General features: G+C 50.5%; 1 protein-coding gene across 1 annotated transcript in view; it reads right to left on the bottom strand.

The window, feature by feature from the left end:
• DNAH8 (dynein axonemal heavy chain 8) overlaps positions 1 to 24,536 on the bottom strand; it is a 611,430-nt gene that overhangs the window by 472,878 nt on the left and 114,016 nt on the right. The window contains exons 14-15 of the mRNA XM_025186355.3: positions 20,682 to 20,758; positions 9,963 to 10,062 (exon numbers count right to left, since the gene is read on the bottom strand). Of these exons, the coding sequence (XP_025042140.3) occupies positions 9,963 to 10,062; positions 20,682 to 20,758 (177 nt within the window). The remainder of the gene's footprint in view (positions 1 to 9,962; positions 10,063 to 20,681; positions 20,759 to 24,536) is intronic.

The raw sequence follows: 24,536 nt of genomic DNA, 5'->3' as shown, positions 1-24,536 counted from the left end.
CTATATCCATGGCTATCTGAAGATTGGCCTTGGAACATGCATAGCCTTCCTTGAGGATCGATCGTAACAACTCTCTGTCCGCCTCCGATGATCTTTGGGACAGGTCTGTAAGTTTCGCTATACTGTCGAAGCTATGATTCGCCAACAGAGCTGTATAATTCGCTATGCGAAGAAGCAAGGTGGCCGATGTATAAACCTTTCGGCCAAATATGTCAAGTTTCTTTGCTTCTTTATCAACCCCTGCATTCTTCAATTGTGGGTTCTTAGCCCTTTGGAGAGCTGCATCGACGACCAAGGAGTTTGGTTGCGGGTGAGTAAACAGAAATTCCGAGTCTTTGGATGCTATAAAATAACGCTTTTCCGCCGGCTTCGAAGTTGGTGGAGTCGAAGCCGGGGTATTCCAAATCTCTGCTGCTGATTGGAGGATCGCCTCGTCCATAGGAAGAGCAACCTTAGATTGTTGTTTGGGGTGCAAATTTCTCCAGAGTTTAAACTGCTTCGTTGGAGTGTCTGCTAACTGAACCTCTTGAGACTGGGCTACTCTCCTAAAAAGGTCTTGAAAGTCTTTAGTGTCGTCCGGGGGAGATGGATCCCCTTCAAACACTGCATCGTCTGGGGAAGATGTCGAAATATCTTTTTGAGTTACAGATCGTAATTGATCGTCCGTATCCGATATCTGGCCTTCCTCGGGCTCAGATAGCTGAACTGAAGGCGAAGGATTCTGGTGATTAGGCGATGCCCTCTTCCAGTGTTGAATTGGAGATGATTGACGTGCCTCATGAGGAGTATGGCAGCAGCAGTGATGAGAGCGAGAATGAGGTCTCCCATATCCCGAAACTGACCGGTGACTTCTATATTCAAAATGGTCAGGGGAAGACCTTCGCGAGGAATATCTGCTGTCATACCGCCTATGATAAGATCTAGGCGGAGAGTAGCTAGGTGAGCGGGATCTGTATGATGATTCCCGACGGTAGCAATGATATCGTTCCCGATGGTCAGAGTAACAAGATCTTGACCTACAGCGAGGAGAAGGCATTGTTGGGCTATGAGACAACGGAGGATGACTAGCCCTCAGTGACTGAGAAGGAGAAACTGAAGGCTGAGGTGAAGGTGAAATTGAATGCCTTCGTGCTGACTTTCTAGCAGCCTTTGTCGGGACTGCTGAGGCAGGGGAAGCCTCTCCCCCTTGCACTGATAAGGAACTGCTGGTAGGGGGAGGAATAATTTCGCCAGCATTGTCGGCAGGCATTAGCATCTTGCCCGGCACCGCAAGCAGATGGTCACTCGGTGCAGCTGCGGTAGCAGCATGATCTGCCGGTGCCGACTCGGCACGGTGGGGGGCGATCTGTCGGCCCCGTTCGTTCCGCTCCCCGGTGCCGTCAGGCAATGCGGCATCCGGTGCCGAGCACGGTGCCGGCTTGTCATGGTCCCCAATAGCCGTTTGCGGTGCCGCTCGATGCGGCTGGGTAGACTGTCGCGGCTCCAGCCCCTGTGGCGGTGCCGAGCGTTCCGCAGCGACCGGGCTCTCGGCGGGACGCGGAGCCGGTGCCGATAACGAGCGGCTTGCCGCTTGCGGCTTATGCGACCTGCCTGAGTGTGGTGCCGTGCCGGAGACACCCGGCTTGTGTCCCTGACCAGCCCGGGACAGCGAGGGAGGCGGGAGAGAGCGGGTGGGAGAAACTCTCTTCTTTTTTGATCCCAGCGCCTCAGGGGAATCTGACCTCTTCCTTTGCTCTATAGAGGACTTTGAGACCTGCCGCTCTGGAGGCTGTAAGGCTTTGTCACACAACAACAGTTTCAAGCGCATATCTCTATCTCTGCGTGCCCGCGGAGTCAATTTAGCGCAGTGAGTGCATTTTTGTGGCACATGCGCTTCTCCTAAGCATCTGACACAAGCTTCATGCCCGTCAGATGCTGGCATGGCTTCCTTGCAGAGAGCGCACCGTTTAAATCCCGGTGACCCAGGCATAATGTCTCGTTCTTGTCTTTTTGTCTTCTTTTTTTTTTTTTTTTTTATAGTAACGGCTCCTGTCTGAGGAGACAAACGGCGTTCCGCCAGCAACCACGGGCGGCTGAGAGGAACTGACAAGGGGGAGCCGGTCCGTTGCAAAGGCGCGAACGCTGGTACCATATCAGGCTGCAGCGCTTTGTCAAAGGACATCATCCGGAGCTTTAATTCTCGCTCTCTGCGGGCTCTGGAGGTAAGCTTGCAGCAATGGGTGCACTTTTGAGGAACGTGCGATTCATTCAGGCACCTTATGCAAGTGGCATGACCATCAGCCGCCGGCATAGCTTCGCGGCAAACTGAACATTTCTTAAAACCGGGGGATCCCGGCATTGTTAGGAGTGGAAGAGGGGTGGCTGGATGCCGATCCAGGCAACCCCTGTCTTTTTACTGTTTGTCAATTTCAGTTTTCTTTAGCGCTTAGCAGTAGCGCTAACGGAGTTGATCTGAAGAAAAACTTTTTTCTTTTTTTTTAAACAACAGAACTGTAGACTGGAACACGACTAACCCTAAAAGTGACTATTTACACTGAAAAAAAATAACTAATAACGCTAATGAAAACATAGATCTAACAGTACAGGGATCTCCGACCGCGACCTGAGGCGGTTGAAAGGAACTGGCGGTTGCCAGCCTGCGCGCGGCTGATCAAAGGCGCGAACGGCGCTTTGAAGGAGCGCGCATGCGCGGGCTGGCAGGACATGGCTATGAAAATTCTCCAAGCCGCGGCGCCGGGACGGGACCCGACACCTAGAGTGGAGCACCCACGGGGCCACTCGAAGAAGAAAGTAGGATGCCACGAGGGTAGTGCTGTTGGAAATGTACCAATTCCATAGTCGGGTTGCTTCCATACACCGCGATCAGGATCGTGTACCTCCCTGACGGTTTATATAATACATGGTCGCTATGTTGTCTGTGAGGACGCCCACTGTGGAGTTGCAGAGGTGCATACAGAAATGTCTGCAGGCATTGGCAATGGCCCTCAGATCGAGGAGATTTATGTATAACAGAGATTCCTGTGGCAACCAGCGACCTTGTACGGAAAGACTACCCATGTCAGCGCCCCAGCCGATAAGGGAGACATCTGTGGTCATGTGACAACGAGGTGGCAGGTGACGAAACGGAGTGCCCAAAAGTAAGTTGTCATCCACCGTCCACCAGTGGAGGGAAGACCTGCCCGTGGACGGGACGGTTACCCACTTCCATACGTTGTGCCTTAGGGGATCGTATATTGTGATCAGCCAATGTTGTAATGACCGAAAGTATAACCTGGCATAGGGAACAGCATACGTCATGGAAGCCATATGACCCATTAATTTGAGTACCGTAACAACTTGTACTGAATATCTGTATAGTAGTTGGTCCAATAGGTCTTGCATTGCCCGAAACCTGGTAACGGGTAGGTATGCCCTTGCTGTGACTGAGTCAAGGCGCGTGCCTGTAAACAAGGTGGATTTGTCTTCGTTGAGAAGGAGACCTAGGAGAAGGAAAGTCTCGATAGTTGTCCGCACCAGGTCTGAAGTTTCTGTCGATGAACATCCTTTTATTAGACAATCATCCAGGTAAGAATATATGACGATTCCCATGCATCGAAGATGGGCAGTGATGACTGTGAATGTCTTTGTGAAGACCCTTGGGGTATGTCTACACTACAGAGTTAGTTTGAACTAACTTAGTTCGAATTAGTTAATTCGAACTAAGCTAATTCGAACTAGCATGTCCACATTGAGTGGACTCTGAACAGGGCTTAAGGATGGCCGGAAGCAGTGCCGGCAGGGCATCAGAGGAGGACTTAGAGCGTGGAGATGCTATCTCAGGCTAGCCGAGGGCTACGCTTAAAGGGACCCGACCCCCACCCCGGACAGACAGTTCTCAGGGGTGCCCTGCTTGAAAACCAGTCCTGGCTTGGAGTGCCCGGAGTGCCCACACTGGGCACATCAGAGCACTCGGCCATCAGACCGGCTGCACTTGCCACAGGCTGCCATCTGGGGAAAGGAGGCAATTGGGGGGCTGCAGGCGAGCTTCCACCCCCAGAAGCCCGCAGAGCCAGCCCAGTCCTCCCCATCGGGGGCTCGTACCCCATTCCTCCCTCACCTCCTTCCACTTACCCTCCCTAACCCCCCTTCCTGATGTACAAAATAAAGATAACGTTTCTTCCAACATTGACTCTGTCTTTATTGAACAAAACTGGGGGAAACTGGGAAAAGGAGGTAGGAGAGGGGAAGAGAGAGGGTGGGAGAGGGGAGGGCAACTAACATGATTAGGGGTTGGGAACAGGTCCCAGATGAAGAAAGGGAAGTGAGATCAAGTCATGGAGGTTGGGTTCATGGAGTAGTCTTAGCCAGGGGGTAGGAGTGGTGTCCCTGCCCAAAGTTTGTGGAAGACTGGAGAGGGATGGCACGAGACAAATGGCTTGGTCACTGTCTTCGGTCCATCCCCTCCAGGGTCCCTAGGGTTGGCCGCTGTCGGCAGACAGGCTACTGGGCTAGATGGACCTTTGGTCTGACCCAGTACGGCCATTGTAAGCTCAGGGCTCAGGGTCGGGGGTCTCAGTGGACCCCCTTGATTATCATGCACACCTGCTCCTGGGTGGCCAGGCTAGCAGCTCTCCTGCCCTAGACGGCCACTTTCCTGTGCCTAGTGCGGAGATCGGGGACGAGGTCCTCGATGTCCGCACTAGCCTAGGAAGGTGCCTGCCTCTTGCGGTCCAGGGCAAGCTCCCGGGAGCCGCCAGCCTGGTCCCGGGAAGAGGGGGTGGGCTGGGGGACATCGGGTGGGTGGCTCTGTGCCGTGCCAGGTGCAGGGTCTGCTGGCTGGGTGCTGGCAGGCTTGCACCTGGCATGGGCACCGTAGCCAGCCCGTGCCCCTTTAAGGGGGCCAGGGCCGGGAGGGGGGCAATAGAGTTTCCCTGGTGTTGGCCAGAGTGGCCACCAGGGAAACCTGGGGAGGGCTAGCCTCCCACTAGTTTGAATTAAGGGGCTACACACCCCTTAATTCGAACTAGTAAGTTCGAACTAGGCTTAATCCTCGTAAAATGAGGTTTTCCTAGTTCGAACTAAGCGCTCCGCTAGTTCGATTCAAATTCGAACTAGCGGAGCGCTAGTGTAGCGCCTATGAATGTTAGTTCGAACTAACGTCCATTAGTTCGAACTAACATTGTAGTGTAGACATACCCTTGGTGCTGTGGCGAGGCAAAAGGGCAGTACTCAATATTGGAAGTGGTCTGCGTCAATCATGAAGCGTAGAAATATTCTGTGAGTGAGGTGAACCATCACGTGGAAATAGGTGTCTTTGAGGTCGAGAGAAGCAAGCCAATCACCCTGCTCCAGGGTCAGTAGAATAGAAGTTAAGGTCACTATCTTGAAATGTTGTTTTTCAATATGTTTGTTTAACTGTCAAAGGTCTAGTATAGGTCTCCATCTGCCATTTTTTTTTCTGTACAAGGAAATAATGGGAATAGAATCCTCTCTCTTGGAACTGAGATGGAACCTTCTCTATTACTCCTATGTGGAGGAGATGAGAGATTTCATCTTGTAGTAGATCTTCGTGAGAGGGGTCCCTGAAGAGGGATGGGATGGGGGAGTTGTGAGAGGGAGAGAACGGAATGGAATAACATAACCTGAGCGCACTATTTCTAATACCCATCTGTCTGTACTGATATTGGCCCATTGGCTCTAAAAGGGCCATAGACGATGGTGAAAGATGTGACTGAGGCTCTGGGGGAATGTGTGCTTGCTCTCAACCAACACGTCAAACGTGCTGTTTATTTCCTGGTGGCGTTTGCACGCGGTAATTTTGATTCCAGCATCTTATTGGTCTCTGCCATTGATTTTGGTGCAGCTGGTCGAACTGCTGGTGTTGTGGATGCCAACATTGTCTGGGATGGAGATAATCATAATGCCTTTGAAACGGTATATAGCGTTTCCTCCTGTAAGGTGGGATGTACATTCCGAGTGACCGTAAGGTTGTTCTAGTGTCCTTACTGTAATGTAAGACTGAGTCAGTCTTTTCCCCAAAGAGTGAATCCTTTTCAAAGGGCAAATCCTCCACTTTGGATTGTAGCTCCCTTGGCACTCCCGCTGCCTGGAGGAGTGAGGCCCTATGCATAACTACAGCGGTGGCGGTGGTGCGGGCTGCGGTGTCCACTACATTCATGGCAATCTGGAGGCTGGTTCGAGTAGCGGCATAACCCTCCCGGACCACAGATTTAAGAAAGGGCCTCTTAGCTTCAGGAAGGGCCTCCATCAGGTCTGTGAGCTTTCCACAATTATCAAAATTATGATTTGATAAATGTGCTAAGTAGTTAGCGATTCTAAGGAGCAAAGTTGACGAGGTGTATACCTTCCTCCAAAATAAATCGAGTCTTTTTGACTCTTTGTCCAATGTGTTTGCTTTATAATGAGGGGTCTTAGCTTGCTGCTGGGCTGCATTGACCACCAAAGAGTTGGCGTGAGGGTGGGAGAACAGAAATTCTGACCCTTCCGGGGGTACAAAATATTTTTTATCAGCCCACTTGTTAGTGGGAAGGACAGAGGCAGGAGTCTGCCAAAGTTTGTTAGCAACTTCCAAGATAGCCTCATCCAAAGGTATGGCCAATTTAGTAGAATGGGTAGTCTGCAAATTTTTTAAAAGACGATGTTGTTTGTCCTTGATCTCTGTGGGTTGGATTTCTTGAGACACTGCCACCCTCTTAAAAAGATCCTGGAATTGTCTCAAGTCATCTGGTGGCGAGACGTCTCCAGGAATGATGGCCTCATCAGGAGAGGAGGACTGATCAGTGGAGATACTTCAGGGAGATGTGACTCTGCAGTAGACTGGGACTGTTGCCCTTGGAGGAGAGGCGATGAATGGCGCGGTGACAAGTCTCGACCAGAGGGTGGTGGGACAGAATGTGGGGAGTGTCTAGAAGAGGAATAGACCATCATGGAACGTGGAGGAGATGTGGGTGAATAACGACTATGACGATGATGTGGTGAGCAGTCCCTATGATAACAGGAATAGTAATATCGGTCCTGATAATAGTAGGATGAGCGCGAGAGAGAATGCTCATAACAATGATGCTTGGTGTAATCGTAGCACGAGGATGATCTTCTCGAGCGAAGAGATGGAGAAGGGGAGTATGATCTATGCCTGAGTGGTGAAGGCAAGGCAGAGAAGTGATGACAAGATACTCAACGATCTCTGGGAGGTGTCAGAAATCGAGATGGAAGTCTGTCAGGGTATGTCTACACTAGCTCGGTAGTTCGAGCTAGGTAGACAAATGAGGGCAACTGGAGTTGCAAATGAAGCCCGGGATTTAAATATCCCAGGCTTCCATGGGGAGTACCGGTAGTTCGAATTAGAGATCCTAATTCGAACTACCTACTCCGTGCCACGCGTAGCCGTGGGCACGGAGTTCGGACTAAGGGGGATTTAAAAATGGCGGTGCCCGGGAAGATACAAATGAAGCCCAGGATATTTAAATTCCAGGCTTCATTTGCAACTCTGGTTGCCCTCATTTGCCTACCTAGCTTGAACTACTGAGCTAGTGTAGACATACCCTCAGAGAGGAATATCTCCTGGAGAGCCATGGTGATCTCCTGCTTGATGGTGCGGGTGGAGATGGTGATGGAGCCGGCGAAAATACAGGCAGCAGTGAGGCCGGGGATAGGCTACAAATATGATGAGTCTTTGCCTGTACTTTGGCCACTGTGCACTCCAGTGCCGAAGTCGGTGCCATATGCCATATCGGTGATGTTCTGCCCTGAGATCCGGGCTGTGCGGAACGGTCATGCACCGAGGCTGGTGCTGTCTGCTCCCGTGCCGAAGTTATCGGCTCCTCTGGAGAGGAGGATAAAGAAATGGAAGCGGCACGTAGTGGTGCTGACTGTGCCTGTGGTGCCAGTGGCAGAGTCGGTGCTGATGACTTCGGTGCCGAGGGTGATTCCGCCACTGGAGAAGTTTCAGCGGCGTGGTGAGACGCAGGGGGCAAACTTCAAAGCGCTTTCGAGGCAGAACAGGCACTTGAAACTGAAGTACCTAAATTGGATCCTGAGGTAGTTCTGCCATGAGAAGTCAAAGGCAGAGATCTACTCGGCGAGGGCTTGGGCCTCTTAGGAGCCCTGGAAGGAGAGGAGGCGCTCCATTTCTGAGGATGCTGCGCAGGCCGAGTCGGGGAGGCTGGCGCTGGCAGCTGGAGCACCTTATCGAAGAGAATCATTCGGAGCCTCATTTCACGGTCACGGCAGGCCCTGGTTGTAAGTTTTGAGCAGTGTACGCATTTTTGTGGTACATGGCTCTCACCAAGACAGCAGATGCACACAGCATGGCCATCAGATGCAGGCATGGAGTCACTGCACAAGGAGCATTTTTTAAAGCCGGGAGAGCCCAGCATTATGGATATTAATGTTGCTCCTTCCCTTTGCTTTGGGTTGCCTTTTCTGTACTCTTTTTTTTTTTTAACTATATACAAGAGTTCAAGATATAACAGGGAAGGGAAGGAGAGTGGGACTTAACGGACTATATACTAACAGGAAAAACTTTTTTTTAAACAAATGTGAACAAATATAGAACTATAGAGAAAGAACTGAGGAATTATAACTGGGTTTTTCTCACAAAATGTTGAACTCGAAGGAGAGATGATTGCTCCGTCTGGGCTTCTGGGGGGTGGAAGCTCTCCTGCAGCCCCCCAATTGCCCCCTCTCCTCAGATTGCAGCCTGCGGCAAGTGCAGCCGGTCTGATGGCCGAGTGCTGTGATGTGCCCAGTGTGGGTACTCCGGGCACTCCAAGCCAGGACCGGTTTTCAAGCGGGGCACCCCTTAGAACTGTCTGTCCGGGGTGGGGGTCGGGACCCTTTAAGCGCAGCCCTGGGCTAGCCTGAGACAGCATCTCTACGCTCTAAGTCCTCCTCTGATGCCCTGCCGGCACTGCTTCCGGCCATCCTTAAGCCCTGTTCAGAGTCCACTCAATGTGGACTTCCTAGTTCGATTTAGCAAATTGCTAATTCGAACTAGTTTTTAGTTCTAGACGCGTTAGTTCGAATTAGCTTAGTTCGAATTAACTAATTCGAACTAAGTTAGTTCGAACTAGCGCTGTAGTGTAGACATACCCTTGTAGACTTTGTACCCCCCCCTTGCTAAATTGATTGTCCTGTTGAGTGAATGGGGTGTGAATGGATAAGGCATGAAAGAAAAGTATCTCTGGGCACTTGCATGGTTGGAGAAAGGTGGAAGCCAGATTCAAGAACAATAAGAACAATGGGACCTGTGAAGTGGACTCATTGAAAGAAGGCTAGACTTATGGATGCGTTGGGAGTAAGAAGTAAGTGCCTGCTTTTGGAAGGTCCCTCTTTGAAGGTGAATGGGGGAGCCATGCCTCTGGAGTAGGGGGGGAGAGAAAGGACCATGCAGACTCAGAACTCCGGCAGCTGCTCCGAGGAGCAACTTGCCAGGTTTATCCCCCTCCTCCTCTAATAGCCGCCAGTCAGCCCTTCGGCCGACAGCCCACCGGGAAATTCACGGAATCCCGCCGGGCCAATCCGCCCCTGCTAGGAGCCAGGATGGGTAGGAATGGTGTCCTTAGCCTCTCTTTGTCAGAGGCTGTAAATGGATGACAGAAGAGGGATCACTTGATTCCCTGTTCTGTTCACTTCCTCGAAGGCATCTGGTATTGGCCACTGTCGACAGACAGAATACTGGGCTAGATGTACTTTTGCTGTGACCTAGTATGGCTGTTCTTATGTTCGTTACCCCTACATAAGTAAGTTTTTATTTGTTTAAATTGCAAAATTTACATGAGAGAGCATTCCCCCAGATGTGCCTAGAAAGGAAAAATATGCCTATGTTTAGACAGGATGTTTTCTTCAGTAGGAAGGAGGAAGAATTATAATAAATCAAGACAAATATAAAAGGCTAACAAATAAAGTAGGAACTCTTTAGATTACAATATATTTCAAATATTTAATTACAGAAAATGAATTACCTTTTTAGTAGCTTCAAGTTCTGCTACATAATGCTGGAGAATAAGTCCTACAGTATGTGCTATTTCCTGCTGCAGGCATGGCATATTCAACTTCTGAAACCTATATTAGATTATAATCAAATGCAAGAAATTAGAGTGCTTTCCTTTAGAATCTGTTTCTGCAGATCCTAGGCTCTCTTACATTTAAATTTAATTCTTTGAGTAGTGAATTCTAAAATGCTGGAGTAATTATCCCTACAGAAATTGCTGCTCCAGGAAGTGGTTGGCATGTCCCTGCAGCCCCTGAGAAAGGCACTGCAGGGGGTCTCCATATATTGTCCTTGACTGTTGACACCACTCCTGCAGCAGCTCCCATTGATCAATAATGGTGAACTGTGGCCAGTAGCAGTTGTGGGCTCAGTGCCTGTAGATGAGGGTCAGCACATAGTACCATTGAGCCATTGCTGTCCATGCGAGCTGCTTTCAGGAGTGGTACAAGGGGTGTGTCTAGACTACATGCCTCCTTCGACGGAGGCATGTAGATTAGCCAGATCGGAAGAGGGAAATGAAGCCGCGATTAAAATAATCGCGGCTTCATTTAAATTTAAATGGCTGCCCCGATCTGCCGATCAGCTGTTTGTCGGCAGATCGGGGGAGTCTGGACGCGATGCCCCGACAAAGAAGCCTTTCTTCATCGACACAGGTAAACCTGGTTTCACGAGGCTTACCTGTGTCGATGAAGAAAGGCTTCTTTGTCGGGGCATCGCGTCCAGACTCCCCCGATCTGCCGACAAACAGCTGATCGGCAGATCGGGGCAGCCATTTAAATTTAAATGAAGCCGCGATTATTTTAATCGCGGCTTCATTTCCCTCTTCCGATCTGGCTAATCTACATGCCTCCGTCGAAGGAGGCATGTAGTCTAGACACACCCAAGGCCAGGGCAGGAGTAAGCCTGCCTTAACTCACTGCTCCACAAGTTAAGTGGTGCTTAGCCAGGGCCTACATCTTGAACCTCTGTCCCAACCCTAAACCTCCTGCCCAGATGTGAGTCCCCCTGCATCCAAACTCCTTCCCAGAGCTTGCACCCTGAACCCCCTCCTGAACCCCTATCTGCCCCCTGGGCTAAACCCAGAGACCCTCCCACACTCCAAACTCCTTGGCACAAGACCAGAGCCTGCACCCCAATCTCCTACCCCAGCCTGGTGAAAATGAATGAGGTTCAGGGAGGAAGGGGGATGGAGTGAGCAGAGTGGGGCCTCGGAGAAGGGGAAGAAAGAAAATGGGGCAAGAGTATTTGGGTTTGAGGTAGATCTTACATTGCACTTAAATTGAAAAAGTTATCTTGTGTGTAAAAAGGTTGCAGACCACTGCCCTACTGCTACTCATCACCCCAGGAGTGGCACTAGTGTGATGCCCCATATATGACCCTCCCAACCCAAACACTCCTCAGTTCCTTCTTTCTGGTTACTCCAATGGTGGGAAAGGAAGGGGGGGTATGGATTAAATATGAGCAACACATCTCAAGGAACAACACTTACAAAAGTAAGTAACTTTTTCTTCTTTGCATGCTTGCTCATATATATTCCCACTAGGTGCTTCACAAGCCTGTACCCAAGAGCAAGGGGTGAGAGTCAGGGTATGTCTACACTACAGCGCTAATTAGAACTAACTTAGTTTGAATTAGTTAATTCGAACTAAGCTAATTCGAACTAACGGATCCACTCTAAAAAACTAGTTGGAATTAGCGTTTTACTAATTCAAACTAGCATGTCCACATTAAGTGGACCCTGAACCGGGATTAAGGATGGCCGGAAGCAGTGCCGGCAGGGCATCAGATGAGGACTTAGAGTGTGGAGCTGCTGCCTCAGGCTAGCCGAGGGCTGTGCTTAAAGGGTCCCGACCCCCACCCTGGACAGACAGTTCTCAGGGGTTCCCTGCTTGCAAGCAGTCCTGGCTTGCAGTGTCCTGAGTACCCACACTGGGCACATCAGAGCACTCGGCCATCAGACTGGCTGCACTTTCCGCAGGCTGCCATCTGGGGAGAGGGGACAATTGGGGGGCTGCAGGAGAGCTTCCACCCCCAGAAGCCCGCAGAGCCAGCCCAGTCCTCTCCATCGGGGGCTCGTACCCCATTCCTCCCTCACCTCCTTCCACTTACCCTTCCCTAGCCCCCCATCCTGATGTACAAAATAAAGAAAACGTGTGGTCAAAAATAGAATCTCTCTTTATTGAACAAAACTCGGGGAGACTGGGAAAAGGAGGTGAGAGAGGGGAAGAGAGAGGGTGGGAGAGGGGAGGGCAACTAAAATGATCAGAGGTTTAGAACAGGACCCATATGAAGAGAGGCTAAAGAGACTGGGACTTTTCAGTTTAGAAAAGAGGAGACTGAGGGGGATAGGATAGAGGTCTATAAAAGCATGAGTGGAGTGGAGAGGGTGCATACAGAAAACTTCTTCATTAGTTCCCATAATAGAAGGACTAGAGGACACCAAAGGAAAGGAATGGGTAGCAGGCTTCAAAGTAGTAACAGAAAGTTGTTCTTCACAAAGCAAAGAGTCAACCTGTGGAACTCCTTGCTGCAGAAGGCTGTGAAGGCTAGAACTAGAACAGAGTTTAAAGAGAAGTGAGATCAATTCATGGAGGTTGGGTCCATGGAGTGATATTAGCCAGGGGGTAGGAGTGGCGTCCCTGCCCAAAGTTTGTGGAAGGCTGGAGAGGGATGGCACGAGACAAATGGCTTGGTCACTGTCTTCGGTCCATCCCCTCCAGAGTCCCTAGGGTTGGCCGCTGTCGGCAGACAGGCTACTGGGCTAGATGGACCTTTGGTCTGACCCAGTATGGTCATTGTAAGCTCAGGGCTCAGGGTCAGGGATCTCAGTGGACCACCATGATTTTCATGCACATCTGTTCCTGGGTGGCCAGGTTGGCAGCTCTCCTGCCGTAGACGGCCACTTTCCTGTGCCTAGTGCGGAGGTCGTGGACAAGGTCCACGATGTCCGCACTAGACCAGGCGGGTGCCCGCCTCTTGCGGTCCCGGGCAAGCTCCCGGGAGCCGCCAGCCTGGTCCCGGGAAGAGGAGAAGGGCTGGGGGGCATCGGGTGGCTGGCTCAAGCCGTGCCAGGTGCAGGGTCTGCTGGCTGGGTGCTGGCAGGCTTGCACCTGGCACGGGCACCGTAGCCAGCCCGTGCCCCTTTAAGGGGTCTGGGACCGGGAGGGGGGCGTACGAATTTCCCTGGTGTTGGCCAGAGTGGCCACCAGGGAAAGCTGGGGAGGGCTAGCCTCCCACTAGTTCGAATTAAGGGGCTACACACCCCTTAATTTGAACTAGTAAGTTCGAACTAGGCTTAGTCCTTGTAGAATGAGGTTTACCTAGTGTGAACTAAGCGCTCCACTAGTTCGAATTAAGTTCGAACTAGCGGAGCGCTAGTGTAGCGCCTATCAAAGTTAATTCGAACTAACGTCTGTTAGTTTGAATTAACTTTGTAGTGTAGACATACCCTCAGAGTCTAGCTGACTCAAGAACCTCAGTACCAAAAGCCATGTCCTGATTGTTTGTATAATGGCATAGTGTGGTGGTGGGAAACCTTTTTTAGGTTGGGGGCCACTGACTCACATAAAAATCAGTCGGCAGCTGCACACGGGTGAAAAGAAAAACAAAGAAACAAACAAAAACCTCCTCATTGATGTGGCCCAACTGAGAAGGGGAAAGACACTCCCCACATTCCCCTCGCACACCAGATCCTAGGAGGGCCAGACTAGTAGATGTTGTAAGCTCCAGCCCCCTACAAAGGGCAGTGGGGGGCTGGAGCACCATCACAGGCTCCCCAATGCTGAGGGGAGCCCCAAGCCTCAGGTGCTGTATCCAAGCAAGCTGAGAGCTACATCTGGCCTCTGAGCCCTAGGTTCCCCACACCTGGCATAGTACATAGTATATGCCAAAGACTAAGTTGCGCTCTGCAGATTTCCTAAAGGGGTATATGAGCCAGGAATGCCACTGAAAAAGCTTGTGCTTGTTTGGAGTGCACAGTGATAGAGGGACCTTGGCCAGGTTGTAACAAGTGCGGATGCACACGGTGATCCAGGAGGATATATACTGTGATGATACTGGCTGTCCTTTTACCCAGCCTGCCACTGCTACAAACAGTTGTGATGTCTTACTAAAGGGCTTGGTCCTTTTGATGTAGACTGTCAGTGCACATCTCACATCATAGGCATGTAGACGTTGTTCCTGGGCATTTTTATGAGACTTAGTGTAGAACATAGGAAGAAAGACATCTTGCCTGATGTGGAAGCTGGAGACCATGTTCGGCCGAAAAGCCAGGTGAGGGAAAAACTGGACCTTATTTTTGTGAAAGATCATATATGGAGGCTCTGAAGTTCAGAGACCCTGCGAGCTGAGGTGATGGCAACAAGAAAAGCCACCTTCCAGGACAGAGTAGAGAGCCCATAGCTAACAGCTCAAATGGTGTACACATGAGGGCAGACAAGATGAGGTTGACATCCCAAATGGGGGCAGGGAGATGAACCAGAGGGTAGAACCTGTCGATCCCCTCAAGGAAGCACCTTACAACAGGACTTGAGAAAATTCTGTGGCCTGCTTCTCCTGGATGGAAGACAGAGATGGCCACCAGATGCACATGAAGCGAGGTCACCAGACCTTGCTGTTCCAGAGATAACAGATAGCCAAGTACCTGCAGCATAGTGGTAGAAAGAAGGTCCAGCTTGTGCTATAGACACCAGCATGAGAATCATTTCCATATTGCCAGGTATCTGAGTCTGATAGAAAGTTTCTGACTACTAAGGAGAACCTGCTGAACCTGTTTTGAGCAGGCCTGCTCCATGGTGTTCAACCACAGAGCTGCCGCACCTGAGGGGGAGCCAAAGCAGGTCCGGATGATGCAAGTGATCATGATTCTGCATGATGAGGTCCAGCAGTACTGGAAGTGGAATTGGCGGTTGTACTGTGAGGCTAGGCTACGTCTAGACTGTACGCCTTTTTCAACAGAGGCTTTGTCGACAGATACTGTCCACAAAGCCTTTGTTGAAAAAGAGCATCTAGATTACATTATGTGGATCAAAAAATCGATCCACTTTTTTGAAAAAGAGCATTCACACTGCCGGACGCTCTGTCGAAAAAAGAAGACATCCAGAAGTGCTTCTGGCAGGGCATGGGGGCAGCCTTTATTTCCAGGTGCTGCTACATGCCCTTGCAGAGACATGTGCTTAAAGGGATCCCCCTGAACAGCCGTTGCTCTGCTCCTGCTTCTTGCTTGCCTACCTCCTAGAGGGAAAGCAAAGCTGCTGCAGTGCGTGCTCTGGTTACCCTGCTTCCTCAGAACTTTCTCTTTTTACTGTTCAACTGTTTATAAACAAAGTAAATGTCAGTCAAAAATAAAGATTTTGTAACATAACTGAAATGTCCTTTAACTGGAGTGGTAGGGGACTGAAAAGCTGAAGGAGGGAGGGGGGCTGAAAACCTGCAGGGGGGAGGGAGCTCAAGAAGGCCGCTGTTTCCCTGATCGCAGGGTCCTGTCACTTTCCTGCAGCCTTTCATTGTCACGGCCTTGGGATCGGATGAAGCGAGAGCCAGTGCTGGCCTGGGAAGGAGGGGGGGCAGCTCTTGGGTATGTGAAAGCTCGGGAGCAGGAGGGGCTGTGGGGGAAGGGGAGGCTGGAGGAGCAGTGGGGCTGGAGGGGAAGGCAGGAAAGGGGGGTTGGAGGAGCAGGGGGGGCTGGAGGAGCAGGGGCCTGGCGTGCTGCAGAAGCGGTGCCAATGACAGGGACAAGCAAGGCGAAGACCTCCTGCATTGTGGCACAGATGGCAGTGTGCTGCTGGACCAGCTCATCCAGCAGCCTGGTGCGCCACTCAGCCTCTGCCTCCATCCTCTTGAGGTCCTGCAGGGCCACTACATGCTTCCTCAGAAGGTCTGTGTAGACCCGCCAGTGCCTGCGGGTGCTACAGGTCCAGGATGGGGGTGGGGCAGGTGTGGTGTTCCCCTGTTGGGTAGGGGGTCCGGCTGTGAAGGAAAAGAGGAGAAGACAATCAATGTCTATGTGCACACCTGCTGTCTCCAAGGGCATGCTATGGCTGTCAGGGGCTCTCCTTTGGACAGGAGACTCAGGGGTGTTACACGTGATACCACATGTGAGTTGGGTAGCGGCCTGAAAGTTTCACAGGAGCCCCACAGTGGCAATGGGACTAGATGGCCCCCCACACTGCCAACCAACCCGTTTGCAGTGACCCCTCGAAGCACTCACCTGAGGTACCCTCCCTGCTTTCCATGGTCTCCTGGGGTCTGGAGGAGCAGCTCCTGAGAGAGATCCCTGCTGCCTCCTTTTCCTCCTCCTCCTCCTGGTGCAGCTCTCCCATCTCTCCTGCCTGGTCTTCCTCCCTAAGGGGTCAGTCCAGGATGTGGTGGGGTAACCCGGACTCCACCACATACAGTGGAGTCCAGCCAACTCCTGGTAGTAAGGGCAGCTCTCTGAGGCTGCCCTGGAGCAGGAGCTCTGGTCCTGGGCCTTGGCATATCCCTGCCGCAGCTCTTTGACCTTGGCCCTCACTTGTGCCATGGTGCGGGGGTGATGCCCTTTGGTGGTCAGTCCCTGGGCCAGGTGCTCATAGATGTCCGCATTCTTGTGGTGTGTCTGCAGGGCCTGCAGGGCTTCTTCCTGAGACCAGTGCTCCAGCAGGTTTTTTATTTCTGGCCCTGACCAGGCCAGTGCCCGCCTTTTGGTGCCCTTGGGTGGGTCCTCCTCTCTGTTCTGAGAAGGGCCAGGGGGTCCTTGAGGCTGGGACATGGCTTTTACGACTGACATGCGTGCTCTGGCTAGCTGCCAGACAGCAAGGCCTGTCTGGGTGGCTGTGCCTTTAAGAGGCTGCGGCCAGGAACCACAGGGGGGCTCTACATATAAAGGCTAGACTGTCCACCAGGGATTCTTCCTGGAGGCCTTTTTTTTCAACAGAACTGGCTCCCTGTGTCCACACACACCTTTTGTTTACAGATCTCTGTTGACAAAGGCGTTCTTCCTTGTAAAACCGGGTTTACCGCTGTTGACAAAACTGCTGCGTCCTGTCGACTTACTGTCGACAGAACACGGTGATAGTATAGACACAGGTATAGTTTTTTCGACAACAGCCCACTTTGTCGAAAAAACCCTATAGTCTAGACACATCCTGAGTTCCACAAGTGTGGAGTACAAATGCTGATGGGCCCAGCCCTGGACTATCAGGATGATGTGTATCTTTTGTCCCTGAGGAGCTTGAGAACCAACGGGAATGAGGGGAAAGCAGGAAGCATGACCGACGGAGCAGGATCTAGTGCTGGGTGGGGGGCAGTTAACTGTCGCCTCTGGGGCCCTTGGTTTTGAAGGGACTGAAGGGGGCCCTGCTGGGATTGAGCCCTGAGCTTTGTAGTACACCCACAAGGTCCAGAACTGCCATTGGGGTGGTCACTGTGGGATAGGATGCTTCCTCAGAGGAAGACTAACAAGTATGAACCAGTCTGGCATTAACGAGCCCCTGCTCTAGAACGATGTCAGCGAGCCCAAATGAGAAGGCCATGGTGGCACTGATTCAGTAGCGAAGGAGGGAATGCTCGATGAAAAACACTTAGTGTCATGCATCAAAAAGTGGACCATCCTCACAACTATGATTGACTTGAACCCGGAGTGTTGAAGTGTGTTGAGATAGGAATCAGTGCCAGGATCAAGACTGAGACCTATGCTGAGATCAGGCCTGGGACCGGTGGCAAGAATGGGATTGCTGACAGAAGTGAGATCGGGAATGGTGCCTAAGTGGCAATGGCCAGTGCCAAGAAAGCTCTACATGCACCGAGAAATGGTGCTGGGAATACTCTGAATGCTGGCGCTGGTCTGAAGAGGCACGGTCCAAGGAATGGCACAAGGGAGAGGTATAGCACTGCAATGAGCTCCCAACAGGACAGCAGCAGCGAGAAGAGTTGGAGCTGGAACTGCATCACTCCCACGGTGCTGGTCTCTATGGAAAAGGTTGGAGCATCAAGACCATGTGTCAGCAGACGGTCAGGGCAGTGTGTGTGTGTGTGTGTGTGTATTTCCGAGAAAAGGTTTAACGTCCGTGTCTTTACTGCTAGGACCAGGGTCCCGTCGCAGAGAGTAGCCAGCAGGCCAACAGACGCCCCAGCAGCTACACCATGCTGAACCAGACTGGGACCAGGTCATCACAGAAGCTCTCAAGCAGGAATGGCTCCAAGGCTACGTCTACACTGGCATGATTTTCCGGAAATGCTTTTAACGGAAAAGTTTTCCGTTAAAAGCATTTTCGGAAAAGCACTTTTTCCGGAAAAGTGTCCGTGGCCAATCTAGACGCGCTTTTCCGCAAAAAAGCCCCGATCGTCATTTTCGCGATCGGGGCTTTTTTGCGGAAAACACTACTGTGCTGTCTACACTGGCCCTTTTCTGGAACAGTTTTCCGGAAAAAGACTTTTGCCCGAACAGGAGCAGCATAGTTTTTCCGGAAAAGCACTGATGATTTTACATTAGATCGTCAGTGCTTTTCCGAAAATTCAAGCGACCAGTGTAGACAGCTGGCAAGTTTTTCTGGAAAAGCGGCTGATTTTCCAGAATAACTTGCCAGTGTAGACACAGCCCCCGAGAACCAGTAAGGAAGATGCCACAAGTCAGACCTGTGCCACAAGTTGGACCAGTGGTGCCGAGTCTCTGAGCAGCACCATGACTCCAAGCAGCACCGGGGAATCTGAGACAGCAGACCTGAGCATGGCAGGCTTGTCCCATGAGGTCTGGCTTGGAGCCAGGGGTCTACCTAGAGGAGGAGGAGATTGGATCACTTTGATAAAGCCCTGAGCAGCCTCAAAGGTGTTTGGCATGGAGGACGGGTCAACAGGCACTGCCTCCATCCTAGGACAGTCCAGGACTATATTACTTGCATGAGCAGAGTCCAGTGCTTTGGTGCTGTGCAGTCCTTCGATACCCATAAACGTTGAAGGAGATGGTCTCAGAGTCATTGACAGTGCCACCAGCATAAATTTGGTTGCCTTGGACAACCGCACCAGGGAGAAAGAGTGATGTCATGCTTGGCCCTTCAGGGACTTTGCACATCAGGAGTTCTTCTTTGGTGCCAATTCCTGTGGACCGAAGCACTCGGTACTGGGTCTGGATGATGTGAAGCCACGCTATATTTCATGACAAGCTGACTTACACAACTGTCCCGCTCCCTTCCAGTATCAGGCACCAAAGGCATGAGTTGTAGTGGTCACTCACCATGGGTTTCAAACAAGAACTGCACTGCTAAAAGCCGTTCGGCTTTGGCATGCCCCAAATCCTGAAGGGACACAGGAGAGAAGGGAAGGTCCTTTTGGTCCCACTGCTAAGACTTTTCTGGCTATTGACTGTTGTTAAACAATCTATGCTAAGGATGAATGGCATTTTGCAAATCAAGAGAGCCAAAGTTCCAACAGTCACCACAGGCAGCAAGAAAGAACTGAGGAGTGGTTAGGTCAACAGGGTCATATACAGGGTTTCTCACCAGCGCCACTCCAGGGGGCTCCACAGCTGACCAGAAGGGTAGCAGCTAGGGAAAGCTTTCCGACAATTGTGCATGTGGCATGCATACACCTAATTGGAATACATATGAGCAACCACTAGAAGAACAACAAAACTTATTTAAGTACCCAAGCAACTCTGGGTAAATACTCAAGTGAGAAAGATGCAAAAACTAGAATGTGACTAAAATATTGGTCAAACAATAAATCCTAGCAAAATTTGTTGAGATTATCATTAAACTAAGAACTAGAAGAATGCTAAAAATATATTTGAAAGCCCCTACATCAGAGGTCTCCAACCTTTTTAAGCACAAAATCAGTTTTTGAATTAAGTGCAATCTAAGATCTACCTCAGACCCAAATACCTTGACCCCACCTCTTTTGTGCCCCTTCTCTGAGGCCCCACCCCTACTCACTCCATCCTCCCTCCCTCTTCCACTCTCCCTCCTTTTCACCAGACTGGGGAAGAGGGTTGGGGTACAGGCTCTGGTCTTGGATTAAGGGATTTAGAGTGTGAGAGGGGCTCTCAGTTGAGCCTGGGGCAAGCAGTTGAGGTGCCAGAGGAGATTGTAGGTGCAGGCTCTAGGAGGGCATTTGGATGCAGGAGTCCTCGGAGCTAGGGCAGGGGTGGGTGCAGGAGGGGGTTCATGACTGGGGCGGGGTTTTGGGATGTGGGCACCAGCTGGACACTGCTTACCTCCGGTGAATCCTGGGTGGTGGTGCAGTGGAGCTAAGGCAGGCTCAACCCTGCCCTGGCCCTGGACCAGGACCACTCCCAAAAGCAGCCAACAAACTCCATCCCAAGTCTTGTTGTGCCCCCTCTCTGCTCTGTGGAGAAAGGATACAGAGTGGGAGGGGGGCACCTAGACATCAGTACCCTCCTCTCTCTCCCCTGCCCTTCACAGAAAGCAGAGGCTCCTGAGGGGACAGCTCTAAGGCAAAGGGCAGGAGATGTGCAACAGTCTGGGTGGAATGGCAGCTGAAGTGTTGGGCTTGATAGCCTCTTGGCCAAACCTATCAAAGGCTCCAAGATCTACCAGTAGATCCCAATCAACTGGTTGGTGACCACTGCCCTAGATAAATACTGGTTTTCCAAGTTTGTACAGTCCATAAAGACACAAATACATTATACTAAACTAGCTCCTTCACTTTTAAATTAATGCTATTACTTAAAATGCTTTGTAAGCATAGATGTCATTACCTTTGAAGTAGCTGGAGTGAATGTTGTGAAGACAAAATTCTTCCAAAACAAGTATTCATAAATGTCTGTATCTGCACCTAAGACAAACATGAGTGTTTTCAGCTATATTACATTTTATGGGCCTAATTAACGACTAAAAATTTATATAAGTATGTATTAATTTATTATAGTTTCCTATCTCTTATGTATATATTTTTGCATGTTCAACACAGACATAATTTGCTCTGAATATTTTTCTTAGTATTTTTTATAGCAAAATTTGTAACAACAGTTACTCTAAAGGTGATCTATTAAAAATAGATCCCAGCTCATGAGCCCATGCTCCTAATCTGCAATTGGAAATGCAACATAGGTCTTCTGAACCTAAGAGTTCAGATCCTGAAGATAGTTAAGGCTCCAGGGCTACAAAGCCAAATCCAAGTTTATTACTAATAACAACACCAAAAACAGACACAACCCATACCTTCAAACTGAGCTCTCTTATTAGGTCCATTACTGTAGTCTTACCTATGTCAAAACTGGTAAATTTTAGGGATGTTAACTGGCTTGCCAGTTAACTTCACAATGGCCAGCAGGCCAGGTAGCAGGAGCCCAGCCATGACGGGACACCACGGTCACAGCAGGGCCAGCAGAAGGAGCCCACAGTAATGGCCACAGTTGGGCCAGGCAGTGGGTCAGGCAGTGAGAATAGCTTAAAACAGTTAACCTGTTAAGCACTATCATTTAAAAGGTTAACTTTTTAAACATCCCTAGTAACTTTACTATATATCGTGGGGTGGTATCCAACTCGCTCTGATTTTAAAGAGATGGTACCTTTTCAAAAAAGGTAATTCTGTGAGCTAGAATTCTAAAGACATTAAACCCTCCTAAAATGAGCAAAAGCAACATAATCTGTTGTGACAAGCAATAAACCCAGGCTAGGACATGTAGGGACACGCCCAGCTAAGTTGCATGAATGCTCTCTAAACCACACATGAACCATAGAGAGAGAGAGACAGCAGCAAACCCCCAATCCTTGCACCCCCAAATTATACCAATTTACACAGATCAAGACCCTTTCTTGAACAATGCAAGCTCATTAATTAGTTCACCTCTTCATCAAAAGATAGTGAGTATGCACCAAAAGATAGTGAGCAGATTCCACAAGCACTTTAAACAAACTCACTAGTGAGGATAAAATATTAAAATAAGCTTATTAGCAATAGAAAGATAGATTTAAATTATTGAAAGTAGTAGGCATGCAAACATTACTCAACTTGAACAGTAACTGGAGTTCTTCAAGATAAGTGTCCCTGTGGGTGCTCCACACTTGGTCTTGATGGCATCTGGGCCCCTGAATAAGAGATTTTGAAGCAGTCTGGAACAAGCCGCACGTATGCGCAATGCTGCCACCAAAAGCTGTGATGGTTAGAACATCATGTGTGTGGGCTGAGCCCTCCAGTTCCTTCTCTATGTCTGAATGTCAGAGGCCCCCATCTCCAAAGCAGATGGGAGGAGTGTGGGTTGTGGAGCACTCATCTTGAAGAACTCCAGCTGCTGCACAAGATGACTAATCTTTGCTTCATCATCGTGAGATGTCTCCCCTTATGGTGGTGGGGCAAAAGAGCAGTTTCCCCTTAAGGTGGTGCGGCTTTACAGTACATCAGAACACTGAGGAGAGTACTGCTTTACCCAAAGAAGTGTGAGTTCTGAGACCATAAGCAAGTACAAGATAGGCAAAAGGAAGTAGGACACCCTGTGCAGTAACAACTGGTCTTTGAGTGTGTGTCCTCTGTTGGTGACGGGTGGTCCCTGGATCTGCAGTTTGGAGTTTTACTTAGCAGTTGACAGTTGGGCTGCTCATGCACAGAAGGCATCTCGTACCACTGACAGTTTGGCGCCTCACACGGCAGCCTAACTTCCCCCCTTCAGCTTCTCATCTATGCACAAGTTAGTAAACAAACTCTGAGTAAAGGGGAGGAAGGGAGGGTCGTGTAGCTCCCACAGGGACACACACCTCAAAGAACAGTTGTTACTGCTTAGTGTAACTTTCTTTTCTTCATTGGGTGATGTCCCTGTGGGTGCTCCACTGTTGGTGACTACAGAGCAGTGCCCTGTGAGGAAGGTGGGGCTCAAAGTTACTTCTGAGTGGTGGAAGATAATACTGCTATAGCCACAGTTGCATCAGCCACTATTTGAGGCATAATAGCATAATGCTGGGTAAATGAATGGTCTAACGACCATGTGGCCACCTTGTATGTGTCCTTCAGGGGAACATTGTTCAGGAAGGTGGTTGATGTTGCAGCAGCACGAGTAGAATGTGCTCTGGGTGGTGCTGGTAGATGTTTATTCCGAAAAGAGTAACACTGTAGTATACAGGCTACTATTGACTTACGGTATGTCTAAACTACAAAGTTAATTTGAACTAACGGATGTTAGTTCCAATTAAGTTTGATAGGCGCTACACTAGCGCTCCGCTAGTTCGAACTTAATTCGAACTAGCGGAGCGCTTAGTTCGAACTAGGTAAACCTCGTTCCACGAGGAATAAGCCTAGTTGGAACTTACTAGTTCGAATTAAGGGGTGTGTAGTCCCTTAATTCGAACTAGTGGGAGGCTAGCCCTCCCCAGGTTTCCCTGGTGGCCACTCTGGTCAACACCAGGGAAACTCTATTGCCCCCCTCCCAGCCCCGGACTCCTTAAAGGGGCACGGGCTAGCTACGGTGCCCGTGCCAGGAGCAAGCCTGCCAGCACCCAGCCAGCAGACCCTGCACCTGGCATGGCTCGAGCCAGCCACCCGATGCCCCCCAGCCCTCCTCCTCTTCCCGGGACCAGGCTGGCGGCTCCAGGGAGCTTGCCCGGGACCGCAAGAGGCGGGCACCCGCCTGGGCTAGTGCAGACATCATGGACCTCGTCCTCGATCTCCGCACTAGGCACAGGAAAGTGGCCGGCTAGGGCAGGAGAGCTGCCAGCCTGGCCACCCAGGAGCAGGTGTGCAAGAGAATCAAGGGGGTCCATTGAGACCCCCGATCTTGAGCCCTGAGCTTAGAATGGCCATACTGGGTCAGACCAAAGGTCCATCTAGCCCAGTAGCCTGTCTGCCGACAGCGGCCAACCCTAGGGACCCTGGAGGGGATGGACCAAAGACAGTGACCAAGCCATTTGTCTCGTGCCATCCCTCTCCAGCCTTCCACCACCTTCAGGCAGGGACACCACTCCTACCCCCTGGCTAATACCACTCCATGGACCCAACCTCCATCACTTTATCTCACTTCTCTTTAAACTCTGTTCTAGTTCTAACCTTCACAGCCTCCTGCAGCAAAGAGTTCCACAGGTTGACTCTTTGCTTTGTGAAGAACAACTTTCTGTTATTAGTTTGAAGCCTGCTACCCATTCCTTTCCTTTGGTGTCCTCTAGTCCTTCTATTATGGGAACTAATGAAGAACTTTTCTAGATGCACCCTCTCCACTCCACTCATGCTTTTATAAACCTCTATCATATCCCCCCTCCATCTCCTCTTTTCTAAGCTGAAAAGTCCCAGGGTATGTCTACACTACCCTCCTAGTTCGAACTAGGAGGGTAATGTAGGCATACCGCACTTGCAAATGAAGCCCGGGATTTGAATTTCCCAGGCTTCATTTGCATAAGCGGTGAGCCGCCATTTTTAAAACCCCGCTGGTTCGAACCCCGTGCAGCGCGGCTACACGGGGCTCGAACTAAGTAGTTCGGACTAGGCTTCCTATTCCGAACTACCGGTACACCTCGTGGAATAGGAAGCTTAGTCCGAACTACCTAGTTCGAGCCCCGTGTAGCCGCGCTGCACGGGGTTCAAACCAGCGGAGTTTTAAAAATGGCGGCTCCCCCCTTATGCAAATGAA

This window comes from Pelodiscus sinensis, chromosome 3 (genome assembly GCF_052426305.1).
Source record: "Pelodiscus sinensis isolate ZL-2025 chromosome 3, ASM5242630v1, whole genome shotgun sequence".
NCBI classification, from domain to species: domain Eukaryota; kingdom Metazoa; phylum Chordata; order Testudines; family Trionychidae; genus Pelodiscus; species Pelodiscus sinensis.
Note: the sequence above shows the minus strand (reverse complement) of the source record. Positions and strands in the feature narration are given on the sequence as shown.